General features: G+C 50.0%; 2 protein-coding genes across 2 annotated transcripts in view; one reads left to right on the top strand and one right to left on the bottom strand.

Annotated features, from left to right (window-relative positions):
- NT5M (5',3'-nucleotidase, mitochondrial) overlaps positions 1-4329 on the bottom strand; it is a 13820-nt gene extending 9491 nt beyond the window's left edge. The window contains exons 1-2 of the mRNA XM_007448367.1: positions 4063-4329; positions 683-783 (exon numbers count right to left, since the gene is read on the bottom strand). Coding sequence (XP_007448429.1) covers positions 683-783; positions 4063-4329 — 368 coding nt within the window. The remainder of the gene's footprint in view (positions 1-682; positions 784-4062) is intronic.
- Positions 4330-7264: 2935 nt separating this feature from the next.
- Positions 7265-20437, top strand: part of COPS3 (COP9 signalosome subunit 3) — a 23765-nt gene continuing 10592 nt past the window's right edge. Inside the window, exons 1-7 of the mRNA XM_007448366.1 lie at positions 7265-7408; positions 11569-11698; positions 14081-14193; positions 14282-14331; positions 15781-15873; positions 17343-17522; positions 20068-20208. Of these exons, the coding sequence (XP_007448428.1) occupies positions 7354-7408; positions 11569-11698; positions 14081-14193; positions 14282-14331; positions 15781-15873; positions 17343-17522; positions 20068-20208 (762 nt within the window). The 5' untranslated portion in view covers positions 7265-7353. The remainder of the gene's footprint in view (positions 7409-11568; positions 11699-14080; positions 14194-14281; positions 14332-15780; positions 15874-17342; positions 17523-20067; positions 20209-20437) is intronic.

Genomic DNA, 20437 nt, shown 5'->3' with positions numbered 1-20437 from the left:
GCAGGAATGGGTAGTGACTGTTAATGTGCTGAAGTTGATTATGGTGATGTTTGGACATCTCTGTGAACCCGCTAAAAACCATGTGGGTGTAGGGTATGTGAATTGTACCTCAATAAGGCTATTTTCTTTTTTAAGGTCCTCAGGGGAGCGCTGTAAGTGCCACCGAATTTTGACGGGCGGTGGGCACTGGTTCCGGGGCAGGGGCCTCAGCTCACAGCACCAGGCAGACGTTTCCCTCATCCTCTTGCTGTTGCTTCTCCCATCCCACCTCCCAGGTCTCCCCATCGTACCCCTTGACGCGCCTGGCTCTCTGTGTTCAGCACTGATCCCAGTTCGTGGTTATCTTCCCGGATGTGATGCTCTATTTAACACCTGCTCTCTGGCTAGACTGCAAGCTCCAGGAGAGCAGGGGATGCGCTTTGTTCGCTTGTGACCCGCTGGTGCCCAGAGGCATCTAACAGTCAGTTCTCAGATATCTGCTGAATAAATGAACCCTGAACACCCAGCGAACCCCGTCAAATTAGACTCGACATTCTCCCAAGTTACTGGATGGAAGCATCTTAACAGCCTACAGACTTGCCCCGTGAGGATGGACCGCGCAGGCCCGTGCAGGGTGAGGAACGAGAAGCAGAGGTGATGTGATGCGGGAAGGGGCGCGGACCCTGGGCCGAGACAAACTCACCTCTCCAGGTTGGCCATCTGCTTCACAGCCTCCACAGCGCCTGGCAGAGGCTCGAGGTCAAAGAAGAAATTCTCCGACTCCCAGATGCTGATCGCCTTCTCCTGAGAAGGGAAGTGCAGGTGATGCCCGGGGTCCTCAGCACCCTGCGTGCCCACACCCCGGGGACGCAGCTCCTGGGGGAGGAAGGGTGGGAGCTGGCACTGGCGTGTGTTCCGGCCCCTTTACAGGAGGCATCCAGCTTCTGTGGGGATCCAACAGGGACCGGCTACGGTGCTGGGGCTGTGGATTCTGAAGCCAGCGCTGCTGCAGGCCCTGCTGGAGCTGGCGGGCACAGAAGGTCGGCCCCCAGGAGCCACACGTTTGCCTGATTCTAAAGGCCTGAGGCCCCCTGGAGGCAGCGAGGGTGGGCTGGGTCCTGCCACGGCGCTGGAATCTCACTTTCAACAGCTGGAGGAGCTCAGGCCCTTCAGAGCACCGCCGTGCCACGAGGGATGGGGGCGTGGGCAGAAGGCCGACCGGGCGGAGCTCCAGGCTCCGCACCACATCGGCAGAACAGCTCTTTATCTGAGCTGCACATTGGGATGCCAATAATACTTCGGTAACACACACACACACACACACACACACACACACACACACACACACACACAACTATTCTGCTGCTCTTAAAGTTTAAAAGCCCCCAATCCAGACCCTCATTTCACATGTGAGAAAACCGAGGCTCAGAATGGGGAAGGGATTGACTTAATGTCACACAGCAAAACGGTGGCTCCCAACCGCCCGGCTAGGAGTGTCCGTCTTATGCTGCTGGCCAAATTCAAGTCTGCAGTATGCCACCCCCTTCCAGGGCCAGGACAAGGGGAAAGTGACAACCCCCAGCCTCTGAGAAGCAGGAAACCATGTCCCATGTGGGCAACGCAGGAAGCGTTCCCCCACCCACTGTCAGAACACCCCCCAGAACAAATGCCACCACGGCGACATACGGGGAGTACACGGAGGTCACACGGGCAATACTGTTGTCAACTACGTGGGCTTAAGCAAATCAGTGCTTATTGCTAATATATGCCCTCTCCTGTCTGAGCCTCACATCCCACAAGCGGCAAGAGCTGCCATCCCCAATTTACAGATGAGGGAACTGGACTTCACTGAAGCTTTTATTCAAGGCCACTTCAGGGTGGTACTGTCAGAACTTGAACTTGGGGCTTCTGACTCAAAGGGAAACAGTGTGAGTGGTGGAAAGCAAGCTGTGGCCCAGGGCTAACCATTTCCCCTCAGCATCCCAGCTTACCTCCCTCCCCCTCAACTTTCCCTGAAACCCTGGTCAAGGGACTTCCTTTCTCTGAGGCCCGTTCAACTGCCCTAACAGTGTAAGATTCTAAGTCAGTGAAGAGCTATGCCTTCCCCTCCGCCCTGCTCACCCCTCGGCAAGCGAGGCTCAAAGGAAACACAGAAAGACCCACATTTTGTAAAGCAGGGATGCCTCCGTGTGGAAGCCGGGTGCTTGACAGGGAGGTTTTAATGCAGATGCTGGGCCAGCTCCGCTAAGGGGAGACCAGGGAGGTCCTGCTATGAGCTGTGCCTGGGGGTAAAGGTCATGTGTGCGTCTATTAAAGCCCCATTGCCTGCAATGTTCCCAGGAGCAGCAGTGCACAGTGAGCTCTCGGAGCACCCCTCCTCGGTGCCCGAGTTCTGCTCCCAGGCCTTGTTCTTGGAAGACAGTAACGCATTCCCTTAGACCCGGAGTCTGCATATTAGCACAATGGACTAGAAGAGCCACTGTCCTTGGAGAGCTGAGGGGTGGGCGACCTAATGGCAGTGGCAGTCTGTGGGACCTGGACTTGAGGGAGCCGCCAACTGAGATCTGCATCTTCAGCCAGGCCTGGGCACTGGCGGGAGGACCCAGACTTGGTGCTGGACGAACGCTCTGGGGAAGGGTAACCGGCCCCGCAGAGACCCCCTCCTCTTAGCCAGGACCTGGACCTTCGAGGGTGAAAATTGTGCCGTAAGACCTTGCCCTTTCTTGTCAGAACAGAGAATAACATTTGCTTGGTGGAGATTTACAGGAACATCATTACCTGACCATGAGCTGACCTCAAGAACAAAGGATCTAACACCAAGAAGTCTGCACCAACTAACCACATCCCTCCCTCACCTTTCCTAGAAAAGGGCTTTGCTGAAAGCTTTTGGGAAGTTTGGGGTTTTTAAGGCATGAGCCATCCATCTCCTTGCATGGCCCTGCAGTAGACCTTTCTCTGTTCCAAACTCTGACGTTTTGGTATTGTTTGGCCTCACTGTGCATCAGGTACACGGACTTCCATTTCAGTAACAGGCTTAGTGGCATCACAGTAACACGGTCCTGGGAGGAAAGGAAGAACCCGGACGGCAACGCTGAGTGCCGTCTATGAATGAAGACACACACAGGGCAGGGGAGAACATTACTGGGCCTGCAAAAATTACTAGGGCATTTTCTCCGGTTTAAAGTTTTTAATTAGGTATGGGAGTGGGAGAGGTCAGCACCCCAGCCTCAGGGGAAAGTTGCCTTCTGAAGCGCCTGGTGTTAATGAAAAGAAATGGCGCTTGATTTCTTTTTTAACACCCACCCCTCCACGAACCAAATTACTGTCGAGATGCCTTTTGTAAATCAAAGAACTGGCGCTTGTTAGAGGACGACAGAGGACAGGACTGAATGACCTTGGCAAGCGGACAGACAGCTCAGATTCAGGCTGACCCTTCTTGGCTGTGACATGCGACAGGTTTCCTCACCTCACAAGGGAGAAAATAATGTCTGCCTCACAGAGGAGGGAATGCAGCAACCTGGGGTTACAAAATAGGTTCTAAAATCATCATCAACTCCCCCTGGCAGCCACCTTAGGTGGCCAGTTGAGGGACAGCAGAAAACAGTGGGTCTCTAAGTTGGTCCATGGCAAGATCCCGTACCTGTCACCAAGTAGTTTAAATGGACAAACCAAGCGATCTAAGAACGTCCCTGGTGTCAGAGCTCAGGTGCTCAGCTGGGCGGGCTGGGGTAGGGGATAAGCCAAGGAGTAGATCCGGACCCACCGCGACTCCCTGTGTGCCGTCCAGGAAGGCTCGCAACCTCAGTGCTACTGGGAACCACACTTTGGTGGAAAAGGGAAAAAAAGAATGGATGGTAAAGATGCTCATCAAATTCAGGCAGAGGAAAAACGGGAATGCGACTTGAGGCCAAAATTAAAAAGTCAGTTGAAGATAGGGAGTTAGGTATATTACGCTTTATGTGCTCCTGAATTTTGAGAAGCCCTCGATGACAGCCAAGAGCTATCGAACGCAGAGGCCCCTAGGACCCGGTGCTACGGGTGGCGACTCCCAGGGCCACGCGCGCCCGGGGCGGGGATGCTCACGCTCAGCCCGGGCTGCAGGCGGTCGTACTGCTCCGACACCCAGAAGCCGCGCCGGTCCTCCAGCGCGATGAAGGGCTGGTCGGGGAAGCGCGCGCGGAACTTCCTGAGGAAGCCGCCCTCGAAGTCGGCCAGCACGCCGTCCATGTCCACCAGCACCCGCAGGGCGCGGCCGGCAGGCCGGCCTGACGCCCAGCGCAGCCCAGCGGGCCCCGCAGGCACCGCTGCGCCGCGGGGCCTCCGCGCGCACCAGCCGCGCAGCCGGATCATGGCCCCCGGCGGGCGCTCGCCGCGAACACCGGGGCCATGTCCGCGGGAGGAGACACTGCGGACAGGGGTGCGGGCGTCGGGGTCGCGGGATGCGGGGGGCTCGCGCGGGGCCGGGGACGCGCGGGATGCGGGGGGCGCGCGGGGCGAGCGGGAAACGAGCGCGCAGGCTCAAGCCCCAGAGCGAGGCTGTGGCCTCGCCGCCCTTAAAGGGACCCGCGCTGGCGGAGGCGGGCCCGAGGGGCGTGGCCTGGAGGATAGCCCTGGGCGCCGGGCTGTCCCAGGGGCGTCCGCAGTCCCCGGATCTCCACTGGCACCTTCTCCCGGGATCCTGCGCCTGGGCTCCCTCCTCCCAATGCCGCAGGAGCAGGCCTGTGTCTCGGAAACGTTCACTGAGCCCCTAGAGCGTCGCGCAGTGGACCACGTGGACGAGGTCCTGCTACCCTGGAACTCACACTTTAGAAGGGGAGACGGACACAAAGCAAACAAGTCAACAAAATAGGCAGAAGAACTTCAGGGAGTGACAGTAGTAGGAAGGAACCAAAACAGTGATGTGCCCCCTGCTTTACAGTGACTGGCTGGGTAGAGGCTGTTAGAAGAGCAATTAACACCGTGCAAATATCACGAAGCCTTAATAAAACCGGTGACTTTCAAATGAATCTAAAATAAATATTGTTATGTACCCCGTTATAGGTGGCTTTCCTTTTTCTTCTGGCTTTAAAATCTTTTATTGTCAATTTGAATGAATAAGAGACTATTACTGTTGTTATAGGCAAGCAGTATCCAACAGAGACACACCAGGACCCTCCTCACCCACTATACTCTAAGACACACTAGCATTTTGTCTTTTCCAGAAACACACCAAGCTTATTTGGGTCTAAAGATCTTGGCATACATTTGTTCCTCTCCCTGAAACTCTCCGCTCCCAGATCCCTTTTCACTGGCTCCTTCTCACCCTTCACATCTTGCAAGCATTTCCTGACCTTCCTCTACCCCATGACCATGTTTCATTTTCTTCATAACAGGTACTGACTCTCTGAAAGTATTTTGTTTGCTTGCTTTGTGTGTAACTCCTACAGCCAGAGCTTCATTGCCGCAAGAACTTTGTCTTGATGACAGATATACACCTGGCATCTGGCACAGGGCTGGACACATATCAGAGACAAAGTAAATGTGTATTCAAAGAATGAAAAACAGATAGTTAAATGTGGTATCTCCACTCATTGCTGTGGCTGTTTGTTGTAAGGTGTGTCTCAAGTAATTGCTGGGGACTTCGCTGGTGGCACAGTGGTTAAAAATCCACCTGCCAATAAAGGGGACATGGGTTCGAGCCCCGGGCCCGGAAGATCCCACATCTAAGAACGCACAACTAAGCCTGTGCGCCGCAGCTACTGAGCCTGCCCTCTAGAGCCCCCGAGCCACAACTACTGAGCCTGCGTGCCTAGAGTCCCTGCTCCGCACCAAGAGAAGCCACTGCAATGAGAAGCCCACGCAATGCAACAAAGAGTAGCCCCTGCTCGCCACAACTAGAGAAAGCCTGCACACAGCAACAAAGACCCAATACAGCCAAAAATAAATAAATAGATTTATTAAAAATAGTTAAAAAATAAACTTAATTGCTGGATTTTACACATGAATAGCTTAAAAAAGTTAGAATATATCCAAGGTTATCCCTCTAACCACATCTCCTTCAGTCATTTCACTCTTGAGAGGAAGAGAGAAGGGTGGGATGCCCCTTAGCAGTTTTGAAATGAGTGTGATTTGATTCCTGGCTCCTCTTTGCCACAATGCAGGTATTCTCAAGCTTTAGTGTGCATCAAGGTTACCTTCAGGGCTTGTTAAACTCAGACTGCAGGGCACCACCCTCAGAGTTTGTAGTAAGTCTAAAGTGGAGTCCAAGAATTTGCATTTCTAAGAAGTTCCCAGGTGACGTTGATGCTGCGGGCTGAGGAACCACACTGAGAACAGATGCCACAATCTAAATAGGCAACAAAATTTAAAGTATGACTAGTAGCTGTGGCTATTTTGAATTATTGTAGTGCTTAACTTCTCACAACATTTTTGGATTTTATTAAAATCCATGCACATCCATGGAAATGTGTCCTATAATTCAAAATATGTCTTCTGTTTGAGGACCAAATGTTGCCATACAGCATTCAGGGACAGCTCCATCCTAGAGTACAAGTGTTAAAGTCATTCATCTATACTTGTCCCAAATACATCAATTTATTTCCATCTCTATTTCAAGGTACAATTTTTACTATTATATTTCATATCGACTGACTACTGTAATAGCTTCCTAAATGATTCTCTGAGGTTATCCATGTAAAGCCAGACAGCCCTTTCTAAGTGCAAGTCTGAACATGCCACTCTCTTGCATCAAACTCTCCGTGGCGTCCCAATCTTTCGGGGAAAAGTCCAGTATCTTTAACACAGCTTACTTGACGTGGTCCCTGTCTATCCTGCAGCCCCACTTCACACCACTCCCCTCCAACCATAAGTATTTTACGTGGTTTATCGTGAGAACTGTACAGATGGGGAAACAAGGCAGAGGACAGCCAAGGTACTTGCCCAGAGTCACAGAGCTACTAAGTGGTAGACAAGGGATTTGACCGCACGCTGCCTGCCTGGCCGGACTACTACCTCGCGGGAAAAGCCTTAGGGAATAGGTGGCAAGTAAGCCGGGCTTGGAGGATTTGGCAAGGTGTTAAACGGGACAGCCATTCCCGACAAAATCCGGAAAGGATGTGCCTAACTAGGAGTTCAGTTCCTTCCTTTGCCCACCCTCCCCGTTAAATCCAGGGAGCGATTTCGCGTGTGCACAGAACGAAGACGGAAGGGAAAGAAAGCTGCCTTCCGGCGTGGCATCCCTAGAGCGGATTCCATGGAAACAGTAGCCGGGTCCCAGGTAGGTGAGATCTCGCGGTGCTTGAGCGGCGGAAGTGACGTCATCGCCCTCGAGGCCCGCCAGTGGGTCGCCGGTGCTCGTCCCGCGCGCGCCGCCTCCGCCGCCGGGTCGCCGGGAACATGGCGTCTGCCCTGGAGCAGTTCGTCAACAGCGTCCGCCAGCTCTCGGCCCAAGGTGAGGCAGTGGGCGCAGGCCGCGAGCCTGCGTCCGGGCTGGGCCGGGGGTCTCGGCGCTTGGGCCGGGGCTGACGAGCGCGCGAGCTGGGCGGCCTCTCCGCCCGGGTCCCGACCCCCGGCCTCCGCCCCCCGCCGTCGGTGCCTCCTCGGTCTCGGCTCCTGGCGGCCCCTCCCGACCTGGCCGGGCGGCGGGGCCCCTCGCGGCTTGGCGCGCACGTCCCCCGGGGGCCCTGGCTCCAGGCGCTGGGGCCGGGGCTGACGAGCGCGCGAGCTGGGCGGCCTCTCCGCCCGGGTCCCGACCCCCGGCCTCCGCCCCCCGCCGTCGGTGCCTCCTCGGTCTCGGCTCCTGGCGGCCCCTCCCGACCTGGCCGGGCGGCGGGGCCCCTCGCGGCTTGGCGCGCACGTCCCCCGGGGGCCCTGGCTCCAGGCTCCCCTCTTGCGGGCGGAGTTGGGACCGTTGTTAATTTTTTTCCTAATTTTCATGCCATTGGTTCGTTCGTTTCATCACCTGCGTATCGAGCCCTGGGCCCAGAATTAAAGTAGTTTTGGCCGATGCTGTAAGGCCTCTTTCCCCACCCTGTTTGTTCATCTGTGGAATAGAAATGGCCCTACTCCGCCGAGTTGTCAGGACTGAGAGGGAGGAACCGTTAAAGTTGCAGGAGCTGCGTGACCTTGGACAGGCACGCTTCTCTCCTGAGTTCCATCTCCTTGTGTAAGAAGGGCAGGCGCTTCCCCGAGGTTGCGCAGGTGTGGGGCGCGGCGCAGCGCGGCGCAGCGCGGCGGTTCTGTCTCGTTTCTCTCGTTACTGGTAGGAGTTGGCTTCACAGGTGAGCCATATTCTCCAGGCGTGAAGAAGCCATCCATGCGTTCGTTCGTGCCACGGACTTAAGTTTCTCCTTCCCGCGGTTCCGTGTGCCTAGAAGCTTTGGGCTTGAGTCCTGTCTCGGTCGCTCGGTGTGCCAGCCGTCTAATTTTCCCGGGCCAGTATTCTTATTTACAAGGCAGAACTAGGGCTGTGGTCGTGAGCATCAAGCAGGATCACTTATCTGAAAGCTTTGCACACACGCTCTGTGCAAGTCGCTGCTTTAGGAGCAGTGTGCCGGACAGAGAGGCACAGGACACTTGCCCTGCCCCTGTGCCTCGTGCCTGTGTCCCTGTGCCTCGTGCCTGTGTCCCTGTGCCTCATGCTCCCCGAATAGCAAACGTTAATGAGCTTGTTTCCTCAGCTCTTATTCAGAATTTTCTCCCATGAACCTTAGGTGAAGGGAATGGCATAATGTCCCAGCTTTCTCTAATTAGAGGACGTTTCGTTGGCCCCCATCTGGTTCGGTTCATTTCACACGCACCCTGTGGCCCTTAGGTGTGTCTCCCCTTGGCCTGCCCGAGGTGACTGCCTTATGATTTCAGGGTGACCCAGCATTTCTCTTAGGTCTCACCTCAGGATTGGTTATTTAATTGGGGGAAAATCATGGACTGAAATGCTTAATTGTGGGTGATTCAAATCACTGCAAAGAAGCTATTTCATTCCTGCCAGTGAGATCTCTTAACAACATGATGATGAGTTGGTATTGATATTTCCCAGTTCAACTAGTATTATTACCGTGAAAGATGATACCTAATGAGATCATGGACTTTCTTTGTTATTGTTTTGCAGTGAGTGGGATAATAATGGAATGTTTATTTTTGGTAAAAATTTAAAAGTATAGTAAGAAGCTCTAGAAATTATCAAAGTTCCTGGCTACAGTCACTTGGATTTTTTAAGCATTATACCATTTGAGTGTTTTTAAAATTTATTTTATTTTTTAGTAAATTTTTATTTATTTGCTTATTTATTTATTTATGGCTGCCTTGGGTCTTCGTTGCTGCACGCGGGCTTTCTCTAGTTGCGGCAAGCGGGGGCTACTGTCATTGCGATGGCTTCTGTTGTTGTGGACTCTAGGTGCAAGGGCTTCAGTAGTTGTGGCACGTGGGCTCAATAGTTGTGGCTCGCGGGCTATAGAGCACAGGCTCAGTATTTGTGGTGCATGGGTTTAGTTGCTCCGTGGCATGTGGGATCTTCGCAGACCAGGGCTCAAACCTGTGTCTCCTGCATTGGCAGGTGGATTCTTAACCACTGCACCACCAGGGAAGCCCCTAAGTGTTTTTTAATAGGAAAAATCACTCAGTTACTAAATAGAAATAGCTGGTGTGGGTAGCTTGAAGTTCAAAATGTGAAAGAGAACTGTTGAGGAGGAAACTTGAGAGGTTAATGCCCGTGGACTTATGTGTACCCTCCACCGTCACCAGAAAACAGCTGGTAGGATGTGGGAGTAGAGTGTGGCCGTGGTGTCTGTCATCAGAATGACCCATTAAAATCGGTGAGTCTACGCCATCAATAATCATCAGGGAAATGCAAATCAGAACCACAATGAGTTACCACCTCACACCTGTCAGAGTGGCTATCATCAAAAAGTCCACAAATAACACATGTTGGCGAGGATGTGGAGAAAAGGAAATCCTCGTGCACTCTTGGTGGGAATGTAAATTGGTGCAGTCACTGTGGAAAATAGTATGGAGGTTCCTCAAAAAACTAAAAACAGAACTACCATACAATCCAGCAATTCCACTCCTGGGTATATATCCAAAGGAAATGAAAACACTGATTTGGAAAGATACATGCATCCCAGTGCTCATAGCACTGTTTACAATTGCCAAGATATGGAAGCACCTAAGTCCATCAACAGACGAATAGATCCAGAAGATATGGTGTGTGTACACATACACGTGTACACACACACACACACACACACACACACACACACACAGTGGAATACTACTCAGCCATAAAAAAGAATGAAATTTTGCCGTTTGCAACAACATGGTTGGACCTTGGGGGTATTATGTTTAGTGAAGTAAGTCAGAGAGAGAAAGACAAATACTGCATGTTATCACCTACATTGTTGAATCTAAAAAATACAACAAACTAATGAATATAACAAAAAAGAAACTGACACATGGAGAACAAACTAGTGGTTACCAGTGGGGTGAGGGAAGGGGAGGGGGCAAGATAGGGGCAGGGGATTAAGAGGTACAAACTACTATGTATAGAATAAGCTATAAGGATATATTGTACAGCACAGGGAATATAGCCAATATTTTAGAATAACTATAAATGGAGTATAACCTTTAGGAATTGTGAGTCAGTATCCTGTACACCTGAAACTTATATAATATTGTAAATCAACTATATCTCAATTAAAAAAGAAAATTCCTTGGGGGGAAATCGGTGAGTCCAATTCTGGCCTAATTAGATTCTGTACCTTAGTTGTTAAGACATCATATTGTGGTATTGGGGAAAGATTGGTGGATCAGTTAGATTAATTCAGCAAGCTGCTTGTTGATTGATTGGGTGCTAGGCAAGCACTGCCTTCTGAAGCTGGGGAAGAGACGACTCTCCCCCTCAGTTCATGTGAATGACCTGACACCAGGATCCCGGGGACGCAGAGAGCACAGAGGACAGAGAGCCGTGGGAGGGGGGCCCGGGCTGACTGTTGACCTGAGTGAGTCGGGTCGTGGGGGTCGTGGAAGAGTGGCGAGGGAGCACTGAGCTTGGAGAGCAGCTGTGCAGAGACCTAAGGCGAGAGCGGGGACGCTGGTGTGTGAGGGGGCGCTCAGGAGGCCAGGCGGGGCTGAGGGGGCGTTTGGAGGGGTGTGATGGGAGTTGCACCTCAGAAAGGTCAGACAGGTGCAGCGTGGGCTGTGGGCTGGACGAGAGAGATGGAAGGAGGCAGACCACCTGGAAGACGGTGGAGTCCAGACAGGAAATGGTGGGGATCTGAGGGAAGGTGGAGGAGAGAGGATGGAGTGGAGCCAGAGGCTTAGCCGTAAGGTGAAGTCCTAGGGGTGCGGCGGTGCTGGCGGTGATGTGAACACTGTTGGCTTGGGGGACTGGAAGCGGGAGTGCAGAAAAGGGGAAACCTTCAGGGGCCAGAGGAAAGTGGAAGTTTAGTGCTGAGGCTGCATTCAAGACGTCTTTGGCCCTTCTGGGTCCTCGTCTGAAATGAAGGAGAAGAAATCACCTTCAGGCACCTGCAGGTCTGAGGTGTGACGTCTGGGATTTGACTTCCTTTGGTTTGGTTAGTGGTGTAACTGAATGATAGTGTTATTCCTGTTTTCCAGGGCAAATGACTCAGCTTTGTGAACTGATCAACAAGAGTGGGGAGCTCCTTGCGAAGAACTTATCCCATCTGGACACCGTGCTCGGGGCTCTGGATGTCCAGGAGCACTCCTTGGGAGTCCTTGCTGTTCTGTAAGGGCATTTTCCTGTATGATTTTGTGCACGCTGAACCTCAACGCTGCACTTTCTGGCTTTGGTTTTTTTTTTGGTGTATGCAGTAAGCCCTGTAAATGACTGAGCTCTTTTGCACAACTAAAGTCACGTAGTAGTAGTTACCTTTAACTCGATGCGGCTAATCATTGCCTTTATTTTTATTTATTTTACTTTTTTTTATTAATTTCTCTTGGAGTATAGTTGCTTTACAGTGTCGTGTTAGTTTCTGCTGTACAGCAAAGTGAATCAACTATACATATATTCCCTCTTTTTTAGATTTCCTTCCCATTTAGGTCACCACAGAGCATTGAGTAGAGTTCCCTGTGCTATACAGTAGGTGCTTTTATATTTTGTTCTGTTTTATCATCTTTTAAAACTCTTATGTTTATACACATTTTGAAATGTATTTTAAAAAATGAATGGCCATCTCAGTTGAGGGCACTGTAGTTTGTGTTTATCTGAGTACTTCTATTCATGTAGTCCATTGGATTCTCCCCATTTTCTAACTTAGAAAGAAAAGAGGGAAGAGTGTCAGAACAGGGCACAGGGGCTATACCAAGTGAAGTTACTAATGATCCAGAGCAGCCTGGCTTCCAGTTCCCTTCAGACAAGCTTAAGCTGGTTTTTTTGTTTCCCTTTTTAAAAAAGCTATAGTTGCTGTACAAGTTTAAGCTGTTTTAGGGCCAAGTTAAATAGACGTTATTTCAATTGGTCTGTTGAACTCTTGTGACTCTGTGTCTTTGACAGTTGAATTCTTTTCTCTTGATGTTGTAGTGTTCTAAATTGGGATTTTGTGGTTGTTAACGAAAGTTGAGGTAATGTAAGTAAACTGAGAAGAAATTGAGCTAAAGTGAGGGTCTGGCTCCACTTGCACTGAGGTTCTGAGACAGGTATGCGTCAGGAGGAAGGTGCCATCGGAACACGGGCGGCCAGTAACTCATGTGCCTGTTTGAATGTAAATCTTTATGGATGAGTGCAGTGAAAGATCCAGTTCCTCATTTGCACTTGTCACACCCCAAGGGCTCAGGAGCTGCCTGTAGCCACTGTTTCAGACGATGCAGATGTGGAGCACGGCCCCCGCTGCAGGAGGTTCCGCGGGTTGGGATGGCTGGGGAAGATTTCTGCCGCCTGTGGTTTCCGATGAAAAGAACAGAAAGCATGATTTGTACACACGTCAGCTTACGCGGATGTGCATGTCAAGTGAGGTGATGTGTGGCGGAAGCTGTTTGAAACTAGAAGGTGTTTTACGTTGTATATCAGTTAAAGGAAACCTGGGAAGAACCCCGACCTTGTTTCCAGGTCCCCTGGGTTTGAATCTATGTTCTGCTGATTACGAGGTTTGAGGCCCTGAGCTTCATACTTTTCTTTATAAAATGGAAATCATAATGCCTTACTGACCTGCTGTGAAGCCCAAGTGAGATTGTTTGGACACATTTTGATACTTGGAAAGTGTAATTACAGATGTAAGGTGGCATTGTTAAGTAATACTGTATAGATGGAAGTACAAGTTGAAAGATGGAGGAATCGTCACTAGGCAATAATACCCATTTGATTTTTCTTGAAATGAGTTTAAACCATTCAGTTTTTTGTTTGTTTTTTAAAGAAGAGCTTGCAGTTTACGTGTAATCAGTGTCTAAGTGGTGGTAGCGTATGTGATTTCTCCCTCGGAACCTCTCCAGCCCCCCTTGGTGTTTACGGTCGCACTTGGTGGCACCGTCTGCCAGGTGGCTCGGGATGGGCCGCCTGCCTGAGTCGTCCCTGTTCTCAACGCTCCACTCCTTCTGGGCCTCTGCCCGCAGCCAGGTTTTCTCCCAGGCCACCCAGCATCCCCTGGGTCCTGGGGCAGCGCCGTGACCAGGAGCCACCGCTGTGGCCTCCGGCAAGCCCGCAGCTTCAGTGTGTTCTGCTCAGGCAGGAAAAGCCCACAGCGGGTTTCTAGGTGAATAAAGCAGTGCTGAGCACATTGGACCGCAAAGAAACGTATTTTAAAAAACTTTTGGTTATGAGTTTATATTCAGTTACTTCACGAGTATTAGGACAACCTGATATTTGGCCTCATTTGACGGAGTTTTCTTTTTTGAAAGTTCTTTTTTGGTTGCATTTTATTTCTTGCCTAACTGCTCTGGGTAAAAGTTGTTCTTTTTTAAGCATATTTTTCTTAACCTCTATTTGTGTCCATGCTCTGTGTCTTGACTGTGCAGAGAACCAGGCCGGGAGAATCTCACAGATTCCAGTTCTTCATTTTTAAAAGTACTGTGACTCCTTTAACTTCACAGAGCATTGGAGGCAGGACGGACGGACGGACTTCTCCGTTTCCCTGTGAGACGCCAGGACAAGTTGCTTCTTTTCTCTGTGTTGTAGGTTTGTGAAGTTTTCTATGCCCAGCGTTCCTGACTTCGAGACGCTGTTCTCACAGGTTCAGCTCTTCATCAGCACTTGTAACGGGGAGCACATTCGCTATGCAACAGACACCTGTAAGGGGAACAGCTTTTTCTTCTTTTCCACGAAATGTATTCTGCCCTGTAGTCATTTATATTTTCAATATTTTATTATTGTGTCTAGTTGCTGGGCTTTGCCATCAGCTAACAAATGCACTTGTGGAGAGAAAACAGGTAAGAATGTTATTTGAGTATTTATAGTTCTGTTTCGCACGCCTCTAACCTGCACAATGTGCTGAGTGTAAGGGTTCCAGCCTGGTGCTGAGACCCTAATGCTCGGATGTACGTGGTCGCTGTGGAGAGCTCAGAGCATCCGCTGTGGGGCTCTGACCACAGAAGTGGTGCCTCAAGGGGGAGGCTGCTGCTTGTGTTTGGAACTGCCATTCTAGCACCCTTAAAATGCCGCTTTTTTGTTTGTTAAACCTTTTAACTTGCAATTATGACATAATTTTAGTTTTACAAAAAAGTTGTTAGGTTAGTATAATTAATTGCCATAAATGCCCTTCACCCAGAGTCCCCAGGTGTTAGTGTCTTACCATACTTGTTCATTCTTTTCTCTTTTTCCTGAGCCACGGAAAGAAAGTTGCAGATGTGACGCCTGAGGGCTTCAGCGAGTGTTTCTTAAAAATTAGGACAAATTAAGACGTTCTCTTACATGACTGCAGCACAGTGACCAACATGAGGAGATGAGCAGTGATCGACTCCTTTAACAAATCTGACCTGATTCCGATTTTACCAGTTGTTTCACGATATCTTTTATAACAGAAGAAAATCTCAGATCACGGGTTGAATTACATTGTGTGTGTCTTTAGTTTCCTTTAATCTGGTAAACTCTTTATTTTTTGTGATATTGACACAAGTTGTAATTTGTAAGTTTCTTTTTGATTTGAAATTCAACTTTAAGACTAGTGTAAAAGAGGCTGAAAACAAAGAACCAGTTGGTATTTTGTGGGAGCACTACATAATTATTGTTTGAGGGAGATGGTTAAACCCGACAAGTCTTTACTGAAAAAACATGTTAAGTTCCTCAGCTATTTTATGGTCACACCTCCTCTCCAGAAGCTGACTGCACCTCGTGTGGTTCTTGGTCTTGTTATTCATGGTCAGGGCAGGAAAACGGTCCGTTTGTGCTTGGAACTGCCATTCTGGTGCCCCTTGTGCTGTAAAAGGGGCTTGTGGTACCACTCTCAACGGTAATTTACCACCAGGTAAGAGATGTTGCTGGAGAGAATTTACAGGTGACACCTAGACTGCCCTGCGGGACAGTGCCAACGTCCTTATCCACAATTCAGTCTCCTAAGCATAGGTCTCATCTGTTGTAAATAATTTGTAAAATTTTTGTTTAGCTGGAAGTATAATGAACTCTTGAGGATGTAATGTTGCTTTGGATTATTGATCTCCAATAATTAGAAAAAGCTTTATGATTTAAAAAGTTGTGCTGAATTACTCTACATATCACAATAAACAGCTTAAGACAACATTTTCTGACTGAATAGGGACAGAAGTTTCGTGAGAGGCTGTGGGACCCTCCTCTCGTGGTTTAGAAGAGCCCATCAGTATGTTACTTTCGTTTCTAAGTGACAACCTAGGACCCAGCGTGCTGACAGGTGTCCTTTCCGACAGCCCCTGCGCGGAATCGGTGTCCTTAAGCAGGCCATTGACAAGATGCAGATGAACACAAACCAGCTGACCTCCGTCCATGCTGACCTTTGCCAGGTGAGCAGCTAGGGGTTGCCCCGAGTCACGGTTGGACTTGGTGAAGATGGTGCTGTGTTCTAAGCCTCGGAATGTGTAGCTGCCCCTGTTGCTGGGAAGGGAATCTTGGGGCTGCTGAATGCAAACCATCGACTGAGGCCCAGCTAGTCAGCTCGTGATGTGGGGGCAGGTGGGGTGAGTAGCGCCTGTGACCTTAACAGTCCCAGTAAGGAGCTCTGGAACCTGAGGACGAACCAGGTGACTTCTTACACTTTAAAGTGTTGTTCATGTATTTATTTTGTTTTGTGTGACTCCAAACCCAGATGGCAAAGGGGGGTGGGTATATAATGAAGCCCGTCTCCCACCTGCTGACTGGCCACCCATCCCTTCTCTCCAAAGGAAACTGGAATTAGTAGTTTCTTAGGCATCCTTCCAAAGGTGGTTTGTGCACGTATAAGCAGATATGTTTATATTTGTTCTCTCTAGTTTTTTAAACACAAATACTAATCTATACAATGTCTTATGTACCTTGCTTTTTCCTTACTGTGTCTTGGAGATGATTCCATGTCAGTGCTTTACAGCTGCAGAGAATTCCATAACATGGGTTTAGCCAGTCCCTGTGGGGTAACTAGATTGTTTCCTCAATGAATAACATGGTATGTGGATTATTTCAACCACATGTTCTAATTTCACATGGAGACGTGCTCTCTTTTCTCTTTATTTATTTATTTCTTAATTTTATTTTTTGGCTGCGTTGGGTCTTTGTTGCAGTGCGCAGGCTTCTCATTGTGGTGGCTTCTCTTGTTGCGGAACACGGGCTCTAGGCGCACAGGCTCTAGAGCGCAGGCTCAGTAGTTGTGGTGCGCAGGTTTGGTTGCTCTGCGGCATGTGGGATCCCCCCGGACCAGGGCTCAAAGCCGTGTCCCCTGCATTGGCAGGCGGATTCTTAACCACTGCACCACCAGGGAAGTCCCCTCTTTATTTCTTCTAAAAAACTTTTGTGATGGAGGTGTGACGTACATACAGTAAAGTTTGCAGATCTCAGGTGTACGGTGAGTTTGTGCCTGGGCGTGCCCTGTGCCGCATCACCCAGACACAGAACTTTGCTGGATCTTGCTTTCTTGAGCTGCACATTCCCTACACTTACCTGAAGGGTTCAGACATGGAAAAGGAGTGATTGGAGAGAAACTGTTCTTACTTCACCAGGTCAGTGAAGAGAAAAGGTCACACTTGTCGTGCATCTGTAAATAGATGGGCTTTGCTTCATTTGTGGAGCCCTTTATGTCATAGCTGGTTAGTCTTTTCTAAAGAAATGCTATTGTATTCTGAATGCCTAAGAAAATGGAATAACGTGCTGACATTTAGATCACTTTCGTTAATAAAACGTAAAGCCAGTTATTTTCTAGAACTTTGCAGAATCTGCGAATTTGCTCTTTCCACTAAAGCCGAAGTGCCCCTAGAATGATGGCTTCGTGTCCATTTTTCCACAGCTGTGTTTGCTGGCGAAGTGCTTTAAGCCCGCCCTCCCGTACCTGGACGTGGACATGGTGGACATCTGCAAAGAGAACGGGGCCTACGAGGCCAGGCACTTCCTGTGCTACTATTACTATGGCGGCATGGTCTACACCGGGCTGAAGAGCTTCGAGCGCGCGCTGTACTTCTACGAGCAGGTAGTTGGCGCCCCCTGGGGCCGTGTGCACTTGCAGGCTGGCGGCCGGAGCTGCAGGGGAGGGGTGGGCACTGTGGGGCAGGGCTGACCAGGCTTTGCCACGACCCCCGTCTGGTTTGGGTTGAGTTGTGTGTGTCTCTTGACTTTGTGGCTTCCTTTGCGTGTGGGGAAGGGATGGAACCGAGTGACCTTTGACGCATCTTCTTGTTCTGAAACCAGATGTGACGTTCGGTTAAGTTTTTCTTTCTTTCATTGTTTTTTTTTTTTGGCTGCACCGCGTGGCCTGTGGGATCTTAGCTCCCCGACCAGGGATTGAATCCAGGGCCACAGTAGTGAAAGCGCTGAGCCCTAACCACTTGACTGTCAGGGAGCTCGCGAGTTTTTCTCACTTTAATAAATAAATCGTTCTTCTGGTCTGTAATTCAAAGGGTGTGAAGGAGTACGCAGTGAAGAGTGCCTCCCACCTTTGTGTCTGTGTAATGAGACATATTGCGCAGCCCTGCGGCTTCACTCGGGGTCTAACAAAGATAGATAGTACTGGCTAAAACCAGTGTCTTAGGATAAATTTGCCAGATGTCCATAAGTGGTTTTATTCAGAGCACATGTTCGGGTAATAGACATTTCAAGCCTCAGAGGAGCTCACGGTGTATTTGAGCTGCTGTGGAAGCCGCCGCGCGCAGACCTGTGAGTGGGCGTCGCCTCAGTGAGCGGGGGCTGACCAGCATTGCCGGGGGCCTAGGCCAGGGTGACTACAGGTGCCCTTGGCTGGGGCGGTAGCTTTCAAGGACGTGACTGGTCAGGTGGGACCTTCCAGGGGACTACGTTGACCATACGGTCACAATTTCAGTTCCTCAGAAAACTGTGAGCACACACGCGCAGCGACTAAACACGCGGTGGCCCTGCAGCCCGGCAGAGGTGGGATGAGCCTGCCGACGGTCTAGGGGTGCCGAGACGTGGGCGCGCGGCAGGAAGGTGCGCGGTTCTGTCACAGAGAGTTGAGATGTCAGAGACACAGCATGTTTATGTTCACAGCTAGAAGGCTCTTCCCTGATAATCCACGTAGTCCCCCTTTTGCCCAATGACAGTCTACTTTCTGGCGCTGTGTCTTCATGATGCACGTCAGCTCCAGGTAGTGTTAGTACCTCAATTTCAGGAGGTGACACAGATTTTGGTTTACGGCCTTTTTAAAATCCAAAAGAAGGATGTACTTAGTGAAAAAAACTCAGATCACACAGCATTATATCAAGTAAAGAGTGAAAGTAGCCTCCTCCTCTTAACCCATGCCGCACGTGGCCCTGGCAGTTCACTGGCCGCCGGTCGGTGCGGTGCTCTAAGCAGATTTGGGGCTTCGCCATTAAAGCAGCGTTACGTGTGGGTCGTGGCACTTGTGTTCTTCTGCACTTGCGTGAGTGTTTCTGTTGAGTAATCCTCAGAAGTGCCTTATAGGCTCAGTGGCTTGGATTTTGATTTGGAACATTTGGGCTGATTTGGGCATGATAGTTTTGAATTCTTAACCCTCATGAATCCAGGTGAAAAAGGTGGAAAGGCGGCCTCAAGATGGGAGGAAATATTGGCAGATCACATTTCTGATAAAGAGACTTACATCCAGAATATACAAAGATGTCTTAAAACTCAACAGTAAAATTTTAAAAATGGGCAATGGGTTTGAGTAGACATTGCTCTAAAGAAGATAGGCAAATGGCTAAAAGCACTAGTCATCAGGGAAATGCAAGTCAAAACCACAGTGTGATATCAAGTCACACTAGCGTGGCTGAAGTTAAAAAGAGAGCCAGTAACGTGTCGATGAGGATGTGGGGAATTCAGAGCCCTCGTGACTGCCGCTGGGGTGTACAGTGGTGTGGCCGCTTTGCAGGTAGTTCTGCGTTTCCTCAAAACGTTAAACCTAGAACTTCCAAATGACCCGGCACTTCACTCCCAGGATTACACCCAAGAGAAGTGAATACAAATGTCCACTCAAATACATACGTGAACGTTCACAGCAGCATGATGATTCCTGTGGCCAGATGCCCGCCAGCTGAGGATCTGAGTACACAAAAGGTGGGGCACTGTTGGCCCATAACACAGAATGAGGTCCTGACACAGGCCACTGCAGGGGTGTGCCCTGAAAATGTCACGTCGAAGCTGCTCACAAAACACTACATGAAGCCATTTATGGGACTTCCCTGGCGGTCCAGTGGTTAGGACTCCGTGCTGTCACTGCCCAGGGCCTGGGTTCAATCCCTGGTTGGGGAGCTGGGATCCCATAAGCCACTCAGCGAGGCCACACACACAGAAAAAAGCCATTTATATGCACTGTCCAGAGTAGCCAAGTCCATTGAGATGTGAATAGAGGAGTGGTTGCCTGGGGTTGGGGGGTGGGCGGTGAAATTCGGTAGTGGTGATAGTCGCACAGCTTGGTGAAGACACCAAAGCCCAGTGAGTTGGATGTGTTCAAAGGGTAAATGCTAGACTTATTAAAAGGTAGTGATTAGTATAAGTGCTCTTTTCCTAATTCAAGCTCCCCTGCTGTCTTCACTCCTGCTCAGGCCATCGCCACTCCTGCTATGGCTGTCAGTCACATCATGCTGGAGGCATATAAAAAGTATATTCTCGTTTCTTTGATACTGCTTGGCAAAGTGCAACAGCTGCCGAAATATACGTCTCAAATTGTGGGTAGATTCATTAAGGTGAGTTTTTAACACAGAAGGATTTCTTAGGTGACATGTTCTGTTCATAGGAAATTGTGGTGATGCGTAGCCCTGTATTCTTTTTTTTCTTTTTTTTTTTTGCGGTACGTGCGTCTCTCACTGTTGTGGCCTCTCCTGTTGCGGAGCACAGGTTCCGGACGCACAGGCTCAGCGGCCATGGCTCATGGGCCTAGCTGCTCCGCAGCATGTGGGATCTTCCCGGACCGGG

The sequence above is a fragment of the Lipotes vexillifer genome, unplaced genomic scaffold (assembly GCF_000442215.2).
Source record: "Lipotes vexillifer unplaced genomic scaffold, Lipotes_vexillifer_v1.1 scaffold533, whole genome shotgun sequence".
In the NCBI taxonomy this organism is placed as follows: domain Eukaryota; kingdom Metazoa; phylum Chordata; class Mammalia; order Artiodactyla; family Lipotidae; genus Lipotes; species Lipotes vexillifer.
This window is presented reverse-complemented; position numbering and strand designations above follow the sequence as displayed.